A 23,419-nucleotide genomic window follows, 5' to 3' on the forward strand; every position below is an offset into this window, starting at 1 on the left:
GCCTGGGCATCAGATTTGGAGTTCTGCCAGACCCAATCTTAAAATTGGATTAGTGACCTAACCCTCCAGCTAACTCCTGGAATACTGCAAATTCAGCCTGTTAAAGACTGTTAGTAAGAATTAGGAGACAAGGGACACATGGGTGGCTCAGTTGGTTAAGCGGCTGCCTTCAGGTCATGATCCCAGGGTCCTGGGTTCAAGTCCCACATGAGGGTCCTTGCTGAGTGGGGAGCCTGTTTCTCTCTGTCTCTGCCTGCCACTCTGCCTGCTTGTGCTCTCTCTCTCTGACAAATAAGTAAATAAAATCTTAAAAAAGAAAAAAAAAGAATTAGGAGACAAGAAGTGACATTCATCTTAAATTTCAACCCAGTGAATTTTCCGGGTAGGGTGGGTTGATTTTTACAGATGAAGAAACTGAGGCTCAGCAAGCCCAGTTACACGACTAGAAAATGTCAGTAGCAGCCCTAAGTCTATGTCTTAGCCATTCCTTCCCCAGCCACGTCTACCACCCAGGCTTCAACAAAAGAGCTTATGCCCGCAGAATCTCTCCCAGGGTGGTGGGTCAGGGCAAGTAGTGGGCCGCAGGGCCTAGAAAGCCTATGGTCCTACACTCTGCGAAGCAGGGAGCTCAGCCCTGCTGTGGGGAGGCACACCGGCTCTTCCCGAAGCAGGGGAGTAAGCCTCACATTAGCGAGATGAGGAACACCCCCACCCACCCCAAACAGAAAAGTGATCTCGCAGCATGCACTTAACTTCATTCATTTATTTACTTTTCACTACAACCTGCGGATAGGTGGGCCCTCAGCTTGGGCAGGAACTTAGGCAATTCGGGGAGCTGTGTTAGGCGGAGGAGGGGGAAAGGGAAAGTGGGGGCCTGGCGCAGGGCAGGATTCTAAAATAGGGAGGAGGAAGGAGAAACGAAACACAGGGTCCGCGCCCTTCTTCCGCCCCACAACCAGGTTTCCCAAGTCCGGATGGAAGGAAGAGAAACAGGACATCCACCCCGAGATGTTCTTGATCTCTTCTCGCCCTTCCCCCGCTATCCAGCAATATCGTGAGAGAAATCAGGGAAGTGCAGCAGGTGGGCGGCGTGCAGTCTTGGTTAAAAAAAAAATAGAAGAAGAAGAAAAACAAAAAGGCAAAAAGCGAAGTGCACCCAGCGCCAGCGCACCGCGGAGGTGTCCCTCGCAGCGGACCGGCACCGGCGGGCGAAGGGAAGGAGAGGCACGCGCGTGCTCACCGGGCCGGCCGCCGGGCCCTGCGGCGTCCTCAGCTCCGGCCTTTCCTCTTCCTCCCGCGTCCACGTTCTGCCACTTCCGCGGCCGGGCTGCTGTCGGCGCTGCCGCTGCTGGCGGGCGGCCGCAGCACGCGCCTCTGCACACGGTACTCGGGCTCGGGGACGCGCGGCGTGGCCTGAAGCAGGAACTCGCCGCCGCGGTAGGTGACGCGCACGTCGGTGCGCGGGTACGTGCCGTACACGCGCCGGAGTTCCCGGCGCACCACGTCCGGCAATTCTAGGCGCGGGCCCAGCGCGCGCTCCACGCGGCCCCAACGCAGTTCCGCCTGCAGGCTGCCGCCTTCGGGCCACTGTGCCCAGCGCGGGGCAGCCGCCGTCTCCTCCCCCGCGGGCCCTTGTAGAGATGGCCCCAGGTAGCCGGGCGCCGGGAAAGGCGGGAGCAGGGCTGCGGCGTAGGCCTGCTGGAAGGCCCACGAGGGCAGCGCGGCCGCCAGGGGCGCGCCTGGGCGGTGGAAGCAGTGGTATTCCCGCGGAGCCGGCCACTCGCCTGTGCTCAGGCTTGGGGGCCAGCTGTAGAAGCTATGGGCGTGGATGGGGGGCAGCAGCAGAGGGCTGGGCAGGTAGGTGTAGGTGAGGGGCTGCAGCGGAGGCCAGGCGCCCTCCTTGGATGCCAGGCAGCTGTACGAATACATGGTCTGAAGCTCAAGCGGCGGGCATTTTTACTGCAGCATGGTCCATACCTAGGGTGGGAGTGTGTATGGATACTCTTTGTTTTGTCTCCACCACCCATCCCTGGGGCTTAGTAACCCAGGGCTCTGGTTCACAGCAGGAGCCCATGTGCAGCACCTGATGGTTTGAGGGGAACTCTTCCTAAGGCATTCAGCTTCCATCTCACCTCTTGTCCCAGGGCTGGGACGAAACCCAGGCTCTCAGTAGGCCGTAGGACCCAAGGCCTTTTCAAGCCTTCAGTCCTGAAGTGTTCTTCCCAGGTGGTTCCTCACTCGTTTCCTTCAGCCCAGGGGTAGCTGGTCCCCAGCCTTTGGGGGAGCCAGAGAAGTCCAGAGCAGGCTCCACTTCACCACTGTTTAGTGGCTCTGTTACCCTTCATGCCCTGCCTCCGCCACACCTCCTGGTTTCCAGGCAAAGGGAAACACATTTTGCTGGCCAGAAGCCAGCCAACCTGTATCTACACTGGGTCACTGCCTGACCCAGAAGGTGAGGCTTGTGCTCAGGGATGCCCCCACTCCTACATCACTGAGGCTGTCTTGGTGCCCTTTCCAATCAGTTAGCCACCTGTTCCCCACACCCCATGCTCCCAGCCCTTCCAAATGGGTTGAATTATCCTAACATTTGAGTGAAGCTCCTACACCAGGCACTGAATGATGTTGTTTATGAGCATCTAACTTTAGGTTTACATCAGCCCTAGGAAGGAGGTACTAAAATTTTCCCCCACTTAATGTAGGAGAAAGCTGCTTACCTCAGATTTGGTATACAGTAAATGTATTATGTGACTAGAAAACACTCCCAGTGTTGTAGGTTATGCGGGTTAAGTATCTAGCCCAAACTCACACAGCTAGTTATGGTAAGAACAAAATTCAACCTTATCTCAAGATTCGTGATTGGTAATTAGCTTAATAGCCAATCCATGCTGGGACTTCTTTCACTCTGTGTCCAATTCTCCCCCTCTAGAATGTTACATAAGGACTAATTCTTTTTATTTAATTAGTTAATTAAATTTATTTATTTATTTGACAGCTAGAGAGGGAAACAGGCAAGGGGAGTGGGGGAGGGAGAAGCGGAGCAGGGAACCTAATGCAGGGCTTGATCCTTGGACCCCAGGATCATGACCTGAGCCAAAGGCAGATGCCTAACAGCTGAGCCACCCAGGCGCCCCAAGAACTAATTAATAGCCATGTGATGAACATGGTGACATCATTTTCATCTAATTGATAAGGAACCAGAGGCTCAGAGAAGTCAGGCCACTTTTCCCAGGTTTACACAGTCTAGGTAGCACAATGGGATTTGAACCCAGTCCAACTAAGGCCAAAGCCCACCCTGCTTGGGTGAAGCCAGCAATCTTTCTGGTGTGAAGCCCTTTCTTGGGTGAAGCCCTGTCTAAGCTCCAGCCCATTCTGGCTGCAAGCCCGGGTGGTAGTTACTGGATACTTAAAACTGATACCATCTCCCAGGTGCTGGGCTGCTGGACCATCATACTTTCCTTCTTCCTCTTATCTTGACTCAGGAACCACCAGTAACCCCCTCCTCTTACGTTTTCAGTTGCCCCTCAAAGGCCAGCTACCCTCTGGGAAGTTCTGCACTCGCCTTGATGATGTCACACTTTTATATTCCTGGCTGAGCTGCTCTCTCAAGTCTTGGGCCATTGGCCTGGTGAAGATAGATACTGGAATTGGGTATCTACCTGACACTCCCTACCCCAGAGCTCCAAGAGGGAGCCTCACCCTCTGTGCACTCCAGGAACTAGTCTCAGGACAAAGTGGTCTTTGTTGGGGGAGGTGTCCACCCCCAAGATGTCCACAACCTAATCCCTGCCAACCTGCAAATATGTTACCTTACATGCAAGGGGGAATTGAGGTTGTAGATAGTATTAAGGTTGTGAATTAGCTGTCCAAAATGAGATTATCTTGGATTATCTGGATAGATCCAGTGTAATTACAGGTGTCCTTAAATGTGGAAGAGGGAGGCAGAAGAGTCAGAGTGATATCATATGAGAGTGAACCAGCTGTTGCTGGCTTCGAAGATGAAAGGGGCTCATAAGCTAAGGAATGCTGGCAGCCTTTGGAAGCTGAAAAACACAAGGAAATGGATTCTTCCCTAGAACCTTCAGAAAGGAACGCAGTTCTGTCAGCACCCTGATTTTAGTTAATGAGGCAGACTTCTAACCACCAAAACTGTAAGATAATTAATTTGTATTGTTTTAAGTAGCTAGGATTTTGGTAATTTGTTACAGTGCCAATAGGAAATTAATATTCCTCCCCCTTCCTGTTTATAACTTTGTCTTCTCCAAATCTCAGCACTTGAGGAATGTCCAAGACTGCCTATAGACTCACCTCACCCAGGCCTGGAGCTCAATCGTGGGCCCTGTGGAACTGGCCCCTTTCTCCTCTTCCTCCCACACGGGGATCTGGTCACACCTGGGTGGGAGGTGGGGAGCGTGTGAGAACAAGCTCAAGTTGGAGGCTGGGAGGGTGAGAAGCCTGTGTTTTGTTTGTTCGTTTGTTTGTTTGTTTGTTTTTAAGATTTTATTTATTTGTCAGAGAGAGAGAGAGTACAGGCAGACAGATGGCAGGCAGAGGGAGAAGCAGGCTCCCTGCTGAGCAAGGAGCCCGACATGGGACTCGATCCCAGGACGCTGGGATCATGACCTGAGCCGAAGGCAGCCACTTAACCAACTGAGACACCCAGGTGTCCCGAGAAGCCTGTACTTTAATAATCGGTCCCTATATGCTTGCTGAAGACCTCTGCTGGTCGGGGGTTGGTTCAGGTAAAATGGGAAAAATAAGGACCAAACTGTGAGTTTCTCAACATTCATCCTGATTGTAGTAACAGTTTCTAGATTTGGGGGGTCCCATACCTTATGTACTCAATGAAGTGGTTCTGGGGGAGTTGGCCATACTCTGTCCTTAAAGTTATGGGTGATTTATGGCTAGATCAATTGCACTGCAATCCCTCTGGCCGTAAGGATTGGTTGAGAGTAGCCAGGTGACTCAACTGGTCAGTGGGAGCCAGGCCCAGGACTTTGTTTTCTTGGCATGGAGGGAAGTGCATTCTTTCCCCTGGACAGAAATCTGAAAGAATACAGTCTGGGTGGAGAGGTGAAGGCCTATAGGAGCATGGAGACACAGAAGAAGTGGAACCAAGGGACAGAAAGAGAAATTAAGTCCTGCTGACATCATTTAAATGTCCAATTTTATTGAGATATAATTGACATACACGATTGTATAGGTCTAAGGTATACAGCAAATGATTTTACTTAAGTATATGATGAAATGATTAACACATTAAGTTTTGTTAATATCCATTATCTTACACATAAAAATTTTTCCCATGTGATGAGAACTCTTAGGGTCTACTTAACAACTTTCAGATACTCATAATCATCATATGTATTACATACCTAGTAGTTCTGGAACTTTACCTTTTGACTACCTTCCTCCAATGCTTCCTCCCCACCCCACCCCATAAATTCCTTTCTTTCTTAATCTGGTTTGAATGGAGTCTTTTTTCTTTTCACACACCAGTTGTGTTTACTTCATATAAATTTAACTACAGAAGACAATGAAATAAATTTCTGTTTTTAATTACAAAGCACCATCACCTGCGTCCTCAGAAAATTAAAAGTTTGGGTTATCACACTGTGGGGTGGAGTCTTCTGTTGTTTGCATCTCCACTACACCCTGAATGTTTTCCCCAGCAGTTCATGAAAAATTTCAAAATGCAGCAACCTGAGTAGTTTTTGATTTGCGAACCCCATGATCAGAGGCTCTCCTGTTGGCAAAGTAGAGGATAGATTGGTGAGAGAGACTGGAAGCTAGTCTTGGAGGAGGTTCTCACATGAGCCCAGGAAAACTGACAACCAAAGCAGGAGCTGGGAATGGAAAAGAGATGGGAGCAGATACACCAAGAATTGACCCCATATAACTGCCTGGGTGGAGTGAGTAGATTAGAGGTTTGGCTTAGTTGCCTGGGTGGGTAGTCAAGGCAAGCCTGGAGAATAAAAACAAAAAACAAAAAAACCTCTTGCGGGTGATTGGAAGTTGAGGAAATGGTGCAGTCAGGGAGTTTGTTCGGGGAACTGTCGGGCAGGTGGTTTTATATTCAGGCTGGAGATGGGAGGTGGGGTAGTCATGAAGTGAAAAGTAGTAGGTGAAGGACTGAAACAGCTGCTACCTGACCTGACCCGCACCTCACTACGTTGTCATGGCTGCCACTTTGTTGGGTTCCACTTAACACCTTTTAAAGGCAGCAGTCTTGTGTTCGAAGTCCCTTTTACCCCAGATAGCCCATGACCTGACAAGTTTGAGTGAATAAATGAGAAGAGTTTTGAAAATGGAAACTTGCAGGGTGGTGCCTGGGTGGCTCAGTTGGTAGCATCTGCCTTCAGTTCAGGTCATGATCCTGGAGTCCCAGGATCAAGCCCCACATCCATCTGTCCATCTGTTCATCCAGCTCCCTGCTCAGTGGGGAGTCTGCTTCTCCCCAACCCTCTGCTCCACCCCCCCCAACCTCGTGCTTTCTCTCTCTCTCTCAAATAAAATTTATTTTAAAAAAGATTTTATTTATTTGACTGAAAGGGACACAATAAGAGAGAGAACACAAGCAGGGGGAGTAGGAGAGGGAGAAGCAGGCCTCCCATCCTGCAGGGAGCCCAATGTGGGGCTCTATCACAGGACTCCGGGATCACAACACCAAAGGACTGAGCCACTCCTCAAATAAATAAAATCTTTAAAAAAAAGAGAATGGAAACTTGGGGGACCTGTCCTTTGATTTTAGAAAGCCCCTGGGAAAAAACGTGCCCTGGGAACTGAGGAGGAGTTGTTTAATAGGAGGAGAACATGATGGAACCTAGATCAGAGAGGTCAGAAGCCGAGGGAGGAGAGAATTTCGAGGAGAAAGACTGTTTATGTATCTATTTGTCCCACAATCTAGGGACTCTGATATGACTCAAGAAGTCAGGCAGATGATATGCCCCAGTTGCATCTTAGGTCCCTTCCCAGTTAGCTCTGTGGCTGGCAATCAGGAAGGAAGATTGGAGATAATCAAGACCCAGTCCTGGTGCTGGTACAAACACCATTACATTGCTACGTTGTCTATAAAATTAGAGGAATGAGGGGGCGTCTGGGTGGCTTAGTTGGTTGAATGTTTGCCTTGGCCTCAGGTCATGATCCCAGAGTCCTTGGGATTGAGCCCCTCTTTGGACTCCTTGTTTGGAAGGGAGCTGCTTCTCTCTCTTCCTCTGCTGCTCCCCGTTTGTGCTCTCTCATGCTATCTCTCTATCAAATAAATAGAAAGATAGATAAATAAAATCTTTAAAAAAGAAAAAATCAGGGGGGTGAGGAGCTTCAGTGTAACCATGAGACATCAAGTGCAACATAGGGGGCAAAGTTTTCCCAATGGATTACATTCATTTCTGGCTCCTTCGCAGCCCTTTCTGTTCCCCTGTTTTCCCACTGGACTGGAGGGCCAAGTAAAGAGTCAGGGTTGTTTTGCAACAAAGGCACATGCTGGTCAGAAATGGAAAGGCAGGGGAACTCCTTTACTCAATTTATGGAGGTCCTCGTGTGCCAGACAACATGCTGAATGCTGGGTTTCCAGCCTTATATTCTCAGCCAGGAAAACATAGATGGGAATAACGGGTTGGGATGGGGGAATAATGGTCAACTTCCTTTTAGTCATGAGGGTTTTCTGGAGCAGGAGGGGTTCCAGAAATTGGTTGAAGTCCAGAAGAGAAATGATGTGGCTTCAGGGGGATATAGGAGGTAAGAAGAGGAGGGTCTGAAGGGGCAAGGTCTGAATGTGGCTTCAGGGGGACATAGGAGGTAAGAAGAGGGTCTGAGGGGGCAGGATTGGGGAGAAATGATGGTGAAAAAGATGGGGAGAAAAGTGGTGGATGCTGGGAGCAAAGTTCACAGGACTGCTGGGGCACCACAGGAACTGGTTGGACAGTCTCCAATCCCTGCTTATGAGGGCTCTAGTGTTGGACCATTTGCTGTAGGTGGGCCCTTTGCCAAGTTGTCAGGCAGGAGGAAGAGGATGATTTTCCTGTTGACAACCATCAACAAAAACATAATGACCAAAAGCTGGCAAAATTCTTAACACTCCCATTTCTTAACTAATGCCTACAAAATCCTTCTAAGGCATAAAACAGAGGCTCATAAAAGGAAGTTCCCTTAACAAAGAAGTGGAACTAGGGGACCAGGCCCCAGGTCCTGGGAAGCTAAAGCCCATACTCATTGCCCCATAACCCAGGGTTAGAAAACAGGAGGTCTGAAGTGTGTGCTGTTTGGTTGCCTGGAAAACTAACCAGGCTTACAGGCCTATTGTGAAAAGACATGGGATATCCTCACCAGACTGGATTAAGCAAAATAAAACTTGACTTTGAGGCCCTTGGCAGGGGTAGGAAGAGGAAAGACTCCTGTTCTGAGAGTCAGGAGAGCTTGGTTCTAGCTGGGCCTCTTGCTTGTAGGAAAGTCATTGAATCTCTCTGAACCTGTTTCCTCCTCTGTAAAATGGGGATAATAGCACCGGCCTCCTAGGGATGGTGTGAGGACTACAAGTTAATGGATGCAGAGTGCTTAACACAGTACAGGGCACACAGCGAGAGCTCGATACTCCTTTTACTTTATTATTCTTATTTTTAACTCGAGGAGGTTGGGTTGCATGGTAGCTCTCCTGGGACCGGCGCCTGTGGCCTGAGCCCCAGCGCCTCCACATTAAGCTGGGGCTGTCCACTCTCGAGGGGCTCACATTCCAGCATCAGGGAGTCCCAGGTTGCGCCACTGTCGTCCTTTCATCCGCCTAGCTGTGCATCTAGTCAGACCACATGGCTCGTAAGAAGGTGCTGTGCTCTCTTCACTCTGCGAATTAATACTAAGGAAGGACAGGGAGAGAGAGGGGAGCACTCAGAAAAGCCTTGTTGATTTTAAGTGAAATGGACTTTAAGCAACTATAGAGGTGAAGGGGGGGTGAACCGTCAGGAATCCAGGCCATCTGCTCTCTTCTTGCCAGCATCAACGTTTTCTTCTCGGTCCCCACGGGCACGCGCCCGTGACAAATATGGCTGCGGCAGCCTTGGGCGCGGGCACCTGCCGGGGCGCGGTCCCGGGAGCCGCGTGGAGCCAATCGCCGGCAGGGGGCGGGGGGAGAGGCTGGGGAAGCTGCCGGCCGGGCGCGCGCAGGCGCACTGACTCGCACCTGGCTCCAGGCAGCCGCAGGATTAGGCTTCGCCTGCCGCGATATTGGTGAGGGGCTGGTACGCCGCCCGGGCGCGGGGACAGGAGCGGGCCGGACTGGGGGCCAGTCAGACGCAAAGGACGGACCCACGGGGACAGGAATGCTGTCTGCTCTGGGAGTCCTAGGGGCTGTCTGCCGAGGCGCGCGCGCGGGGTGGGGGTGTCCCTGAGGTGATCAGGTTGTGGGTTGGGAGAGCCCTTGGGGCAGGATGGGAGAAACTTGGGCTCAAGGGTGGAATCCTTGAAAAAGGGCTCCTCGGGGGTCTGGGGTCGCGGGATGCCTCGGGCCGGGATCCATTTCATGAACACAGTGGCCCTTACCCCTGGTGGCCTAGTAGAACCACTTGGGGAGATTTAAAAGAACACTGACGCTGGGCCCCATCCCTGAAAATTCCGATTAATTGGTCAGGGGTGAGGCCGGGGCCTTGGTATTGAGCAACTCCTCAGGTGATTTTAACGTACAGAGAGGCTGGAGAACCACATGTTTCAGCGCCAGTTGTTGCGTAAAGAGCCCCTGGGTTAGCCCCAGACTCCTTGGTGGCTTGGGAGGGGCTGGTGGTCCCAGGGTGAAGTCGCTGACCCTCCAGTGCCCTGGGAGAGGAGGAGGGTCCCACCCCCCAGTGAGGCGAAATTTCATTTCCAGCGTGAGGAGGATAGACCTATTAGTATTTGGAATGGAGGGTGCCACCCCCACCCCACACCCCCTTGCCAGGGGAGGCCCTCCTGCCAGGACTGGACTCTGCTGTGGGGAGGGAGGCTGGGCAGGGGGACGGGCAAGGCGGGTGTGAAACAGGAGAGGCAGCAGACAATTGAGAGGTCAGCCGCTTGTTGAGAAAAGGACACACCTAATATTTGTGCAGGGTGTTACACCTTTCAATTTCATTTGATACTCCTGAGGACAGGTAGAGAATGGAATTATTTTCTCCTGCCTCATAGATGTAGGAATAAACTCAGACGGCTAGTTAGTAGTGATGATGTTCAGACTTGACTCAGGGCTCGCAACTCCAAATTATGCTTATTAGTAGCTTTCCCCCCTTTACACTATACTGCTTCACATACAGTCATTAGTCCTTTTGAAGGGAATCAACACCCACCCTCCTGATGCCCCTCACCCTAGGGGCCCAGTCTGGCATTCTTGGTTTCCTCCACCAAATCCACCAGCTCCCAGCCACTATCGGTTGGTTCAGAAATCAAGGAGATGCTACTGTTCCCATCCTTTCTAGTTCTTTATCTTCCAGAAGCCTGATGGGTCAAGAGAGAGTTTTTATGCCAGGGGACTCCTTCCAAACAGATCTGGTTCTGTCACCTCAGCAACTGCCCAGTGCCCCCCTTCCGTTGTCCTCAGGACAGAATCTTATGTGTGATTTACAAAACCCTTTCTGATCTGGTGTCTCTCTACCTCCTTGCCCTGAGCTCTCTTTCCATACTGTATCTGCTTTCCTTAGCACATGGTACAAGGTTAATAAATGTAACTTTTTGTCATCACTCTTCCTCTTTGTGCACCTGTTGCCTTGCTATATGTGTTGTATTCAGCAGGGCACATCAAGGTTCCCCTGGTTGCCTCTTTCTGACTCTCACAGCCAAGCAGAGCTGAGGGGCACAGTGGGATTTGGGGGTGGCAATCCTAGGGCTGCTGCTTCTCCCTAGTTCTGGGGATACCCATGTTGGCCTTTTAGGGGCACACTGACTCAGCAGGCATTAACTGAGCACCTACTGTGTGCTGAAGGAGCCTGGTGGAAGCAGGGAGTAGAAAACTGGGGTCTGACCTGGTGCTGCTCTTACAGAGCTTGGGTGCTGGAGGAGGGCTAAGGGAGGCATTTGGATCCTGATCAAGGAGCCAGGGGACCTGAAATGGGAGAGAACACCTGCCTGGGTGTACTCAAGAAGTCTTGTGCCACTGAAATAGGCCTTGAATCAGCAGGATTTGATAAGATGGTGGTGGGGTTGGGCATAGTGACATGAGAAATGCTGAGGTTTTTTAGTCAAAAACACCAGTTTTGAATCTGCCCCAGCCCCTAATAGCTCTGTGATTTATTTGATCTTTAGAGCCTTGGTTTCTTTGTTTATAAAATGAGATGGAAGTAGTAACAAGAGTTGTAAGGATTCTTGATGATGGAGGTAAAAGCCAGGCCTACCCAGATGCCTAAGAAATGATATGTAGCTACATCTAGGGTGTTTTAGATGGAGGGGACAGCATGAACAAAGGTGTGGAGGTGGCATTTAAAAGAGAATATGAGGGATGTCAGGATGTACCAGGCAGCGAGAGGTGTCTGTCCATGTTGGGTGCTGGAGAGACCACTTCAGTCGTGGATTTGACAGAAGGGAACACTGACTGAAACCCTTTAAAGGTCATGAAACCAAACTCCAGAGACAGGAAAAAGAATAACAGTAGCTACTGCTTATCGAGGATCTCCTATGTGGCAGGGACTGTGCTTGGTGCTTTGTGTACCTTTTGTTTCAGCCCCACAGCAATCCAAAAGGTTGGCAACATCCCCTCTTTATTTATTTATTTTTTAAAGATTTTATTTATTTATTTGACAGAGAGAAATCACAAGTAGGCAGAGAGGCAGGCAGAGAGGGAGAGAGGGAAGCAGGCTCCCTGCCAAGCAGAGAGCCCGATGCGGGACTCGATCCCAGGACCCCGAGATCATGACCCGAGCCATGACCCGAGCCGAAGGCAGCGGCTTAACCCACTGAGCCACCCAGGCGCTCCACATCCCCTCTTTATTAAAGATGAGGAGACCAAGGGTCAGGGGAAAGGAAATGCTGGCTCAAAACCACATAACTGGGACCATCCTAGCACAAGCATGGGCTCTGGGGACCTCCACCAGGCTCTTCTGCCAGGTGCCAAGGTGGGGGTGGAGTTGGCTGGCTTACAGGGTATTTCACCCAGGTTATGCAACTAGGTTGGTGTGGGTTCCAAGCTGTTCCTCCCCTGGAGAGGCAGGGTTGCTATTTTCTGCTGGGGCTTATTGAGGGTAGGAGGATGAGTAGGGGCAGGCATTTCCTGAGGGAGGAGCAGAATGTAGAAGAAAAATGGCTGCAGTGACCCTCCACACTCCGCCCCCAGCACCCTCTCCTGGGCAGAGGCTTACCTGGACAGGTCGCTTTGGCACCCCCCCCCTGCCGCTCCCCACCCCCGCACCCCGCCTCTGGCTGTGGTGGGGGCCTGTATCTAGCTCTCCTGAACTGTGCATGTGTTCTTGCTACTTGTAGACTCTCCTCTTTTGATTTAGCCTTGTGTGCCCTGTCTTCTCTCTCGAATTCCCTTACCGTGGGAAGGGGCCGGATTACCAGGCTATTCCCCTGCTCTTACTCTGATCTTTTATGAGTGAGCCCGAGAAAAAGCCAGTTTCTTTTTTTTTTTTTTTTTAAAGATTTTATGTATTTATTTGACAGACAGAGATCACAAGCAGGCAGAGAGGCAGGCAGAGAGAGAGGAGGAAGCAGGCTCCCTGCTGAGCAGAGAGCCCGATGTGGGACTCGATCCCAGGACCCTGAGATCATGACCTGAGCCGAAGGCAGCGGCTTATCCCACTGAGCCACCCAGGCGCCCCAAAAAGCCAGTTTCTGAACATCTTCTGTGTAACAGTGCTCTGGGCTCCTGGGCATTAGTTTAGTCCTGCCTGCTTTCCTTTAAAGGATGGGCGTTATTATTCCCATTCTACAGGTGAGGAAACTGAGGCTCAGACAGGTTAAGTGACTTGCCTGAGGTTACATTCTTAGTAGGAAGTGCAGGTGAAATTTAAGCCCAGCCTCTCCTGATGGCAAAAGTAACACCCTTCCCATGTCACCACCTCTGAGGTTTTCTGCTGTTACCCCAGCAGGGGTGCAGGGAGCCAGCTGGTGGAGGCTGGGGACTTGCCTCCAGGACTCACCTTCTCCAGCCTCCAGGGTAGGTCATTGGTCATCCAGCTGGGGGCCTGGGAGGCTTCATTCCCTTTGGACAAAGGCTTTGGAGGTGAGGCAGGGGTGGGGGTCTGAAAGGCCCTGGGGAGTCTGAGAAAGTGAGCTAGGTTAAGGATAGCAACAGGGGTGCCTGGGTGGCTCAGTGGGTTAAAGTCTCTGCCTTCGGCTCAGGTCATGATCTCAGGGACCTGGATCAAGCCCCACATCGGGCTCTCTGCTCCGCGGGGAGCCTACTTCCTCCTCTCTCTCTACCTACTTGTGATCTCTGTCAAATAAATAAATAAAATATATATTTTTTAAAAAGGATAGCAACAGATAGCTTTGCAGCCCCCCAAACACCTTTAGATTATTACTCACCCCATCCTTGTGTAGTGGGTTTGGAAGGTCTGAGAGGCTCCATAGCAGTAATCTCTGAAGTTTGTCCACTGCACTCATGTGCTAAGTGTTTGAGAGTACTTTCCCCTTGATTGTTAACAATAGTCCTAGAAAGGTTGGTGCCATATTGCAGATCAAGAAACAGACATAGAGAGGTTAAGCAAATTCCTCCAGGTCACACAGGTAGTAAATGGTGCAGTCAGGACTTAAGAGGCCCCTAATTCTGTTTTCTTTCCACTACGTTCCTTAGAAAGTTCCAGGGAAACTTCTAGGGTGATGGGTATGTTCATGGTCTCCACTGTTGTGATGGTTTTCCAGGTACATATATGTGTTAAAACTGATCAGACGTACACTTTGCATATGTGCTGATCCTTGTGTGTCAGCTATACCTCTATAAAGCTATGGGGGGAAAAGTACTTCCCACCAAATGTTCCTTCAGGGGCTCAAGGGTTCCAGGAAGAGGCATAGCTGGCCATCGTCCTGCTTTGCGGCAAGGTAGGATCACTGTAGCCTGGGAGAGTCTCTCACAGACTTAGTGGCTGGTTTCTAGTTTCCGGTTGCTCCAGCTACTTCTCCTTTGCTCATTCCCCAGCACTAGGCATAGACGGGCACCAGGTTGGATCTCTTGAGCAATTGCCCTCATTTTCCATTGAGCCTGAGAGACCCTGAGATTCCCTTCTTTTCCTCCCCACTTGGCCTGTTTTTCTATCAGAGAGTGGTCGTGTCCAGTCCACCCTCCCCGAAGGAGATGGAGGACAGAGAGACAGGCTCTGACCTGAGAAACCACACAGTCAGGTTGTTATGGGGGCAGGCAGGAGAGTCTGTGGTACGGTGGCAGGAGGCATCTGTAAGGGGCTGGAGAGAGTCTGGACACAGTGCTGGCTCTCGAAGGATGGGGAGAGGGGAGGCTGCTTCCAGCAGGGGCACTACCAAGGACAAAGGCGGGGCTAGAGGAGAGGGTGGCTTGAAGACCCAGGGAAGGCTGGGCTGGGCAGAGGCCCTAGAAGAGTGGGCACAGAGTGGGAGCCTTCGTGGGTCATGGGGCAAGGACAGGTCCTGGGAGTCACTGCTGTTAGACGGGCTGAAGTTGGCTCTCCAGGGCCTGACTATGATGGGAAGCAGAAGTTTCAGCTGTGTGTATCTGTATGTGCGTGTGCATGCGTGCATACACTAACATGTAGATCGCACACATGGTCAGGCATGGTGTTACAAGGACTCAGAGAGGAACAGCCCCCAAGGGTATGTGTGAGTTTCCTAGGGCTGCTGGAACAGATTACCACAAACTGGGTAGCTTAAAACAACCAAAATGTATTGTCTCAGGGTCCAAAACAACTCCAGCTGGTCACGCTCCCTCTGGAGGCTCTAGGGAAGAATCCTTCCTTGCTTCCTCCTAGCTTTTGGTCGTTGCCTGCAGTCCTTGCACTCCTTGGCTTCTAGCTACATCGTTCCACTTTCTGCCTCTGTCCTCACATAGCCACCTTCCTTCTGGATGTGTCTGTCTCTGTGTCTAAATTTCCATGTCCCTGTAAGGGCCCACCCAAATTCACTATGATCTCATCTTAACTTGGTTACATCTGCCCAGATCCTGGTTCCAAATAAGCTCACACTTACAGGTGCTAGAGGTTAGGGTTTGAGCATATCTCTTTTGGGGGGTATGATTTAACTCACAATGGGGAACTGGAGAGAAGGAAATCCTCTAAGCTTCCCTCTGGGGGTCAGACACAGGGTTATTTTTCTGAAAAGAGGATGAAAGCTTTGAATCTAAAAAAAGATTCAATGCCTCACTGCCTAAACTGCGGTCATGGCCCCGTGGTCGCCACCTGGGCACCCCTTTCGAAATGCAGAAGCTGATTCCTCCCCAGACCTCCTGAGTCAAAATCTGCATTCTGATGAATTGCCCACATAACTTGAAAGCACTTTCCAGTTTAAGAAGGCCTGCTCTAATAAAGATCTGACTTTTATTTCCTTCCCTCTCATGTTTGTCTGTCCAGCCTCTGTTTGTCTGTCCAGCCTCTGTGTACAAGTCAGACCAGTTGGCAGCCAGGCACCCCCACTGTGCTTTGTTCACTCTTTTCCCATAACAGGTTCTTGAATTTCTCATCTATGTGTTGAGGTGGCCCACGGGCTTGCCTTCTCTGGGGAGCATCTGCCTTGCTGAACCAGTCCCTTTATTGCATTGTTGGGCCATGTCCAACTTTTTGCTGTTTATTACCATTGCTGCCTTGAATGTCTGTGTACATGTTCCTTTGGGGTTCATTTCTTGAGGTGGGATTTCCAGAATCAAAGTGTGTGAGCGGTTGTGGATTCTATCACTCTTATATACCTGTGGAACCTGACATCACAGCAACACTCTCTGTTCTACCCAGCAGTGCATAGGAACCTGATTTAGAAGGTCAAGTGGCAGACTTTAGAACCAGAAAAATCTCCTGCTTTTTTGCTGTATGACATTGGGCAAGTTACTTAACATCTCTGAGCTTCGCATTGCTCTCTTTTCACATTGTACGAGTGCCATAAATTTTGTAGGGATTTTATAAATACATATCATTATATTTATATAAATATAAATCATGACACCACCACTATCCATTTATCAAGCACTTTCCCTGAGTTACCTCCCTTGATCTTTATATTCCTCTGCAGAGTAGGCATGATCATCCTTCTTTCCCTTTTACAGAAGAGGAAACTGAGGCCCAGGTTAAGTAGCTTGCCTGAGGTTATAGGGGCATTGTGTGCCCAGACTCACAGCTGGCATGTCCAGATTGTTAAGGTTTTTGTGATAAGATAGTGTAGATGAAAGAAAATACTGAGCACAGTGTCCTAGCCCATGACCTGGCTTCGAACTTGTTGGATGCCTGCCTTTTTTTCCCACGCTTTTATCAGTTTTCTTGGGTTAACTCAGATAGTGGTATCCAGACTAGCACTGTTTCGGTTGTTATGTTATTGATGAATCTCTAGTTTTGTTTTGTGTACAAACTTTCTCCCAGTGGAAATGAGGTTGTGGGTTTTTTTTTTTCTTCTTTAAGATTTATTACTTTATTTATTTCCATGAGCTGGGGCGGTGGGCGGCAGTGGTCGTAGAGTGTAGGGGGAGGGAAAAACAGCAGACTTCCCACTGAACAGGGAGCTAGACGGGAGTCTCAATCCCAGTACCCTGAGATCATAACCCAAGCCAAAGGCAGATGCTCAACCGACTGAGCCACACAGCCACCCCCAGAAATGAGTTTTTAAATGATTCAGAGGTCTGGGGTTAGGAGCAGAGCTGGCTCTGATCCCTGCAGCTAACTTTCTCCCCCAGGGACAAGGATGGCCAGACTGCTCTTGAAGGATGTGAGCACTCCTCAGTGTTGCTGGAGCTGACGCCAAGCTGGCAGCCATGGGGCTGGGCAGGCTCCAGGCCTGGATGCTGGGCCTTCCTACTGCTGTGGTCTATGGCTCCCTGGCCCTCTTCATCTCTATCCTGCACAATGTGTTCCTGCTTTACTATGTGGACACCTTTGTCTCAGTGTACAAGATCAACAAAGCTGCCTTCTGGGTTGGAGAGGTAGGCCAGCACTGGGGGTGGGGGGGCGGCGCAGAGCTGGGCAGATCGCAGGGCTAGGTCCCACCCAGTCCAGAGCATGGGGCAGGCCAGGTTGCCCACCGCGATCTAGTAAGAAAAGCTGGAGCTGGAGGTGTTGACTCCTCCTTCTCCTGGCCCCTGTCCTCTGAGCCTGGCATGGTTCTAAATATTCACATATATGACAAAATGTATTCACATAGGTTAACTTGTCAGCTGGATAAATTTGCCCTGGGTAGGTGAGCGTCTGATGGGGGCAGTGGCTGGTGGAGTGGGTTTTAGCAGAGGGACTGCCCTGAGCAAAGGTTTGCAGGCAGGAAAGCGGGGCTCACCTTTGAGGGGTGGCGAACAGGCTGGGTAGGGAAAACTCTGGAGAAGAGGCTGCCTGGAGCCCACCTGCCCCATCTCCCCTCTGCCCACAGACGGTGTTTCTCCTCTGGAACAGCCTCAACGACCCCCTCTTCGGCTGGCTGAGTGACCGTCACTTCCTCAGCTCTCAGCCCCGGTTTGTGTCCTGGGGATGGCTCACAGCGGGTCCTATCCCGCCCGACCCCTCCCCAAGGGTGCCTGTGTTTGGGGTGGGGAGAGAAAGGGAGAGCATTTTCAGCTTTGGGCCAACTCCCTCCCTTCCCAAGGTCAGGCAAGTGGGAGAAGTGGCCTTGACTAACTGTTGCCTTGTTCACCTGGGGAGAGATTTACCCCAGCTTGGCTTGTCAGGTCCTCAGAACTGGGAGCTGTACAGCAGACCCTCTCTGCTGCTTCTGGCAATTATCTTGACTCCATCCCTGCTTGAGCCAAACCCTGAGAAATAGGTATCCCACCACCCCTTGGCCATCAACCCTGGCAGGCTCACAAGAGAGCAGATGAGAAAGTATACCTCTTTTGCTTCCTAAGTCAGAGGCTGAGGACAGGGGGCTCAGTGGGCTCACTCTGGTGTGAGTTTCATACTCTGGGCCTCTGTCCTCCCTTTGGGGCCTGGGCAGAGGGGGAACTGGGGCTAGCCAAATTGGTAAGAGCCACTCCCACCTTTCCTCCTCTCCTTGGCAGGTCGGGCACTGGGCTCTCCTCGAGGGCCGTGGTGCTGGCACGGGTGCGGGCCCTGGGCTGGCATGGGCCGCTGCTGGCACTCTCATTCCTGGCATTCTGGGTGCCCTGGGCCCCAGCTGGCCTGCAGTTCTTGCTGTGCCTATGCCTCTATGATGGCTTCCTGACACTCGTGGACCTGCATCATCATGCCTTGCTGGCTGACCTGGCCCTCTCTGCGCACGACCGTACCCACCTCAACTTCTACTGCTCCCTCTTCAGTGCGGCTGGCTCCCTCTCTGTCTTTGCCTCCTATGCCTTCTGGAACAAGGAAGATTTCTCTTCCTTCCGCGCCTTCTGCGTGGCACTGGCCACTGGCTCTGGGCTCGGCTTTGTGGGGGCCACACAGCTGCTTAGGCGGCAGGTTGAGGCAGCTGGCAGGCAGCCAGAGTGCCCAGCCCTGGCTGCGGATGGCGGGTGAGTGGCCTGGCCCAGCGCCCTGGGTTCCCTGCAGCACACAGAGTCCCCTGGGGCATGGGCGGCTGCCTGGGGGTGGCAGATGGCTCTGGCCCAGCCCCAGGCCATGGGTGACTCCCCTGTGCCCTGTAGCCTGTGCGGAGAGGAGCTGCTCACAGGCTGCCAGGATGCAGGCAGCATCACTCTCGGCCAGTACCTCCAGCAGCTGGCACGTCACCGGAACTTCCTATGGTTCGTGGGCATGGACCTGGTGCAGGTATGGGAGCAGCATCCCCCCCAACCCCCCACCGACAGCCAGGATGTGCCTCACTCAGGGGAGCAGGTGCCTTAAAAGCTGGGCCTCATGTGAGCACTGCTGGGTGATTTGTTAGCTGGGACACAGGTCTGTTCGTTGAAAGGCCTGGATTCTAGGACCATTAGAAGTCCTCACTCCCTGTGTGACCTTAGGCAGGTCTGTCTCTCAGGGCAGCTGTGTCTTCACCTGCAAAAGGAAGCTGTGAGAAAGAGGTGCCCCTGGGGAACTCTGTGACAATCTTTTTAAAACACTAAATGCCGCGCCTGAAACACCTGTAGCATGTAAGCTAGCTAAATTCAGAAATAGATGGTGTTTATACCAACAAGATTGTTTTACAAAAGTGTTATCAATTAAAGAGAAAAAAACTTAATCATTCAATTTGACAGTTTTAATCATTCCTTCTACCTTTTAGCAAAATTAGATGAGCAACAGGAATCTGGTGTTGGGTTTTATTCTGGCATGTTCCGTGGGGAGGGACATGGGTTGAAAGCCTGCTCTTGCTCTCAGCGCTCCCCAGTCGGCTTCCGGCCTGCTCCCAGCTCCCCTCCAGCCCAGCAGCCTCCTCACAGGGGCCGTTGGGTTGCAGGTCTTTCACTGCCACTTCAACAGCAACTTCTTCCCCCTCTTCCTGGAGCATCTGTTGTCAGACCACATCTCCCTCTCCACGGGCTCCTTCCTGTTGGGTGAGTGGGTGCCGCAGGCAGGCTGGAAGGCCCGAAGCTTGCCGCCCAGCTGCAGGCGCAGCTCGCAGGGGTGCAGGGGCGGGGGGCGGGGTCCCTGGCGCTGCCTCCAGCCTCCCGCTCAGCTGTGGGAGGAGGGGGTGGGAGCCGGTTGCGGTGCGAGCAGGGTGTGGCCGCTGTGGTCTCGGTGATGGCGCCCCTCACAGCGCGGCTGACAGGCTTGGGGGCGCGTCTTGACTGCATGTTCACTGTGCGTCCTTGGGTGTGTTTTCTTTAGTCTCTTTGGGCCTCCACTTACCATCTGTGAGGCAGGGGCAATCACAGGACTGATCCTGAAGGGTGGAGAGGATTAAATAAGTGGACGTGAAGCTCGTGGCGCAGAGCCCGGCATGTCGGGAGGCTTCCGTCCGTGCCCGCTCTGACGCCCGCGGCGGGCATGTGCGCTGGCAGCGCCCCCTGACAAGGCTGCGCCCTTCTGTCCAGGCATCTCCTACGTGGCCCCCCACCTCAACAACCTCTACTTCCTGCCCTTGTGCCGGCGCTGGGGCGTCTACGCCGTGGTGCGGGGGCTCTTCCTGCTCAAGCTGGGCCTGAGCCTGCTCATGCTGTTGGCTGGCCCCGACCGCCCCGGCCTCCTCTGCCTCTTCATTGCCAGGTATGCCTGCGCCGCCCTCCCTCACCTCCACCTCCGCTCCACCTGGTCATCCTTGCCTCCCCCTTTCTTCGTTGGCAGCAACCGCGTCTTCACGGAGGGCACCTGTAAGCTGCTGACCCTGGTGGTCACTGACCTGGTGGATGAGGACCTGGTCCTGAACCGCCGCAAGCAGGCGGCCTCAGCTCTTCTCTTTGGCATGGTGGCCCTGGTGACCAAGCCGGGCCAGACCTTTGCCCCACTGCTGGGCACCTGGCTGCTGTGCTTCTACACAGGTGAGGGCCTTGGGACTGGCACAGGGCTCTTGAGGTTCCAGGGTTCAGAGCTTACCTGGCACAGCAGCTGACAAGCTGGGTCCAGTCATGGGGAGAGAATGGCAACTGGCCAACAAGCTGTGCCTGGTCCACACCTCCTCCACCACTGCCCAGGTAGAGAGAGAAACTGAATGTCCAGTACTTCCCATGTTTCAATAGTTCATTCATTCATTCATTCATTCATTCAACAAGCATGTATAGAATACTTTCTCTGCCAGGAGCGACTCCAAGTTCCTTTAGGGAGGTAACAGTGGTCTTTGCCTTCCTGGAACTTACATTCTGGTTAGAAGGACGGGTGGGGTTGGCGACAAAGAGCCAAACAAGAAAAGAGCGATGGTATTGGGAAAAGTGATGGCAACATAGGCAGTGTGGCTGAGAAGCTACTTAGTGTGTGGTCCAGGAAGGCCTCTTTGCGGAGATGACACCCAGGATGTGGACTGAATGACAAGAATTGGGTCTAGAAAGATCTCAGTGAATCCCGGACAGGGAGGGGGCCAAATACAGAGGACCAAAGTATCAGGAGTGGCTGGAGACGAGGCTGGGCAGCAGGGAACTCTGTCTGTCAGTACAGGGTTTGGAGTTGATTCTCAGTGTGAATAGAAACTGTTGCCAGGGCAGTAGTGACATGGTCTAGCAGGGCAGTGACATGGTCTGGTCTGTTTTTTAAAGTTCGCCCTGACAGCAGTATGGAGAATGGGCTATGGGGAGGCGGTGGCCGAGGCCATGGAAGCTTGGAGCTGGCAGTGCCAGGGTTGCTGGAAGAAAGTGTCTGGGTGTGGGGTGTGTTTTGGAATTGGGGGGAGGGGAAGGACTGGCTGCTGGGGAGTGAGAATTGCTGGGGACTCCATTTTGAAGAATTGAGGAAGGCTTTGTGCTTATGGGGTGGATGATGGTGCCAGTCACCCAGAAGGGAAGCGCAGGGTAAGGCAAGTTTGGGGGAAGAAGGGAGTTGTGGTTTAGCATGCGTGTGTGTCACTTGAGATGTGGCACTGGGGACCTTGGAGGAGATCGGGGCTGATCCTGTTCTTTCTGCACGCTCTCTCATCCTAGGTCATGATCTCTTCCAGCAGCCCCCACTGACCCCTGTGGGGAGTGCCCAGCCCTGGCCAGAGCCCCCGGCCCCGGCCCCAGCCCAGGCCCCGACACTCCGCCAGGGCTGCTTCTACCTGCTGGTGCTGGTGCCCATCACCTGTGCCCTGCTGCAGCTGTTCACTTGGTCCCAGTTCACACTGCACGGGAGACGCCTGCACATGGTCAAAGCCCAGCGCCAGAACCTATCACGGGCCCAGACCCTGGATGTTAAGATGGTGTGAGATGCAGGCACAGCAAGGCCACCCTGCTGAGGACGCTGTCACAGGCCTGGGCAGGAGCCACTTTTGCCAGGACCTTGTCCTGTTCCTCTGCCTCCCTGGGGCACAGCCTGGAGGACAGATGGCAGAATGGGAGCCTTTGAGGCTGAGCCAGGAGCATCACTGAGGTCTAAGTTCTGGCTTGGCTGTCTGGCCCAGCTTGGACAAGAGCTGGGCTGTATGTGCTCAGGGACCTGCTTCCCTGCCGTGGGGCAGGAGGAAGAGGAAGACCAAGAAGGGAAGGGGCTGTCTGCGATCACATGGGTTTGCTGTAGGGCATGGAGGCCTGTCCAACCACCTGGCTGGGGCTGGTGCTGTGTAGGCTCCGAAGCCACTTTCACCACTCAGGGGACTCTGTGAGTCCCACCGCCCCCTCCCTCTACCTTTCCAGTGGTTTCTCTGACCTCTCTGCTTCAGTTGTGCCTGAAGTATTGTGCCCCAGCTGCTGCAGGGCTTCCCCACCCCTATCTGACCTCTCAAAGAAGTTCATGTCATCGCAGACTGATTAAAGTCAGTCATTTCTGTTCCTGAGGTCTGTGCTATGTGCAGGAGTGGTGGGTGGGTGGGGTTGGGAACAGAATTCCTCTTAATAGGAAAAGCACCCGGAGAACATTTTTCTGTAGATGAGTTGGTGGGGGTAGGGGGACACCCTTATCAGAGTCACTGAGGTAGCAGGGAGGGCGTGCAGACCGGTAGCTGCATGAGCATCTGGGGGCAGAAGGACTTGCAGGCCTGTGGTCATGTCCTGGTGCATTTCCCATACACCACTGTCAGGCATGGGGAGTGAGGAAAAGCAGCTGCTTCCAAAACTGAGGTCTTCAACCCTGGAGTCACTGGGAGCTTTCAAAAATGTCTTGAATTCTGTTCCCCAAGATTCTGATGTCATGGGCTCTGGGCTATGGCCTAGGCAAGGAAGGTTTTGGAAAACTCCATGATTTTACTGTGCAGCTGGGATTGAACACCTGTGCTCTAGGCCAGCGTTTCTCAACCTAAGGATGTTCGGAGCCAGATAGTTCTTCGTTATGAATATTTGAAGTGGCATCCCTGGCCTCTGCCTAGATGCCAGTAGCATTTCCCGACTAGTGGTGACAACCCAGTGTCTCCAGACATTGCCAGGCATGTCCCACTTGATTGGGACCTACTGCTTATGGCCAGTGGTTTTTGAGGATATGTATAGTGGCTAAAACTTTAGGCTCTAGGTCTGTATTACCTGGATTCAAATCCTAGTTGATAAACAGCAGAGCTTTGGGAAATTACATAATCTTTTTGTGGCTCTAATTCATCTGCAAAGTGGGTAATAAAAATATCTACTTCGCAGGGTTGTTGGGAGGATCAGATAAGTTAATATTTGCAAAGGGCCTGGAAATCGCCCCCACCAGGTTTAAAATGGAGAGCTGATTAATCAGAATATCTGAGTGTGGGCCCCAGGAACTACATTTTAAGCTCCTGAGCTTCTTATCCATGTGGAAGTTCTGACTTCACGGATGTCAAAAGGTGCTCCCCTCATCTGAGGTAGTTTCAGTCATGGGTTTTAGTGTATGTGCAGGGCTGGGACCTTCAGTTCCTGAATTGGGGCTTTGGC

The 23,419-nt window shown here is 52.2% G+C and overlaps 2 protein-coding genes across 5 annotated transcripts; one reads left to right on the forward strand and one right to left on the reverse strand.

Moving 5' to 3' along the window:
• Positions 1-1,269: 1,269 nt before the first annotated feature.
• C4H10orf95 (chromosome 4 C10orf95 homolog) lies at positions 1,270-2,320 on the reverse strand. The gene is made up of 2 exons (XM_059398453.1): positions 2,133-2,320; positions 1,270-1,977 (listed from the first exon to the last, which is right to left on the reverse strand). The coding sequence occupies exon 2, from the start codon at positions 1,927-1,929 to the stop codon at positions 1,270-1,272; it is 660 nt and encodes a 219-aa protein (XP_059254436.1). The 5' UTR covers positions 1,930-1,977; positions 2,133-2,320.
• MFSD13A (major facilitator superfamily domain containing 13A) lies at positions 1,364-22,363 on the forward strand. 4 transcript variants are annotated; one of them, XM_059398448.1, is made up of 9 exons: positions 1,364-1,437; positions 16,787-17,032; positions 17,470-17,552; positions 18,095-18,547; positions 18,680-18,803; positions 19,429-19,525; positions 20,006-20,177; positions 20,256-20,449; positions 21,539-22,363. In XM_059398448.1, exons 2-9 carry the CDS (start codon positions 16,865-16,867, stop codon positions 21,799-21,801), a joined length of 1,554 nt encoding a protein of 517 aa, XP_059254431.1. In that variant the 5' UTR covers positions 1,364-1,437; positions 16,787-16,864; the 3' UTR covers positions 21,802-22,363. The 4 variants fall into 4 exon arrangements, with proteins under 4 accessions (XP_059254431.1, XP_059254428.1, XP_059254429.1 ...); XM_059398445.1 differs by lacking the exon at positions 1,364-1,437 and adding an exon at positions 9,123-9,216; XM_059398446.1 differs by lacking the exon at positions 1,364-1,437 and adding an exon at positions 9,148-9,227.
• The last annotated feature ends 1,056 nt before the right edge of the window (positions 22,364-23,419 follow it).

This window comes from Mustela nigripes, chromosome 4, assembly GCF_022355385.1.
Source record: "Mustela nigripes isolate SB6536 chromosome 4, MUSNIG.SB6536, whole genome shotgun sequence".
Taxonomy (NCBI): Eukaryota; Metazoa; Chordata; class Mammalia; order Carnivora; family Mustelidae; genus Mustela; species Mustela nigripes.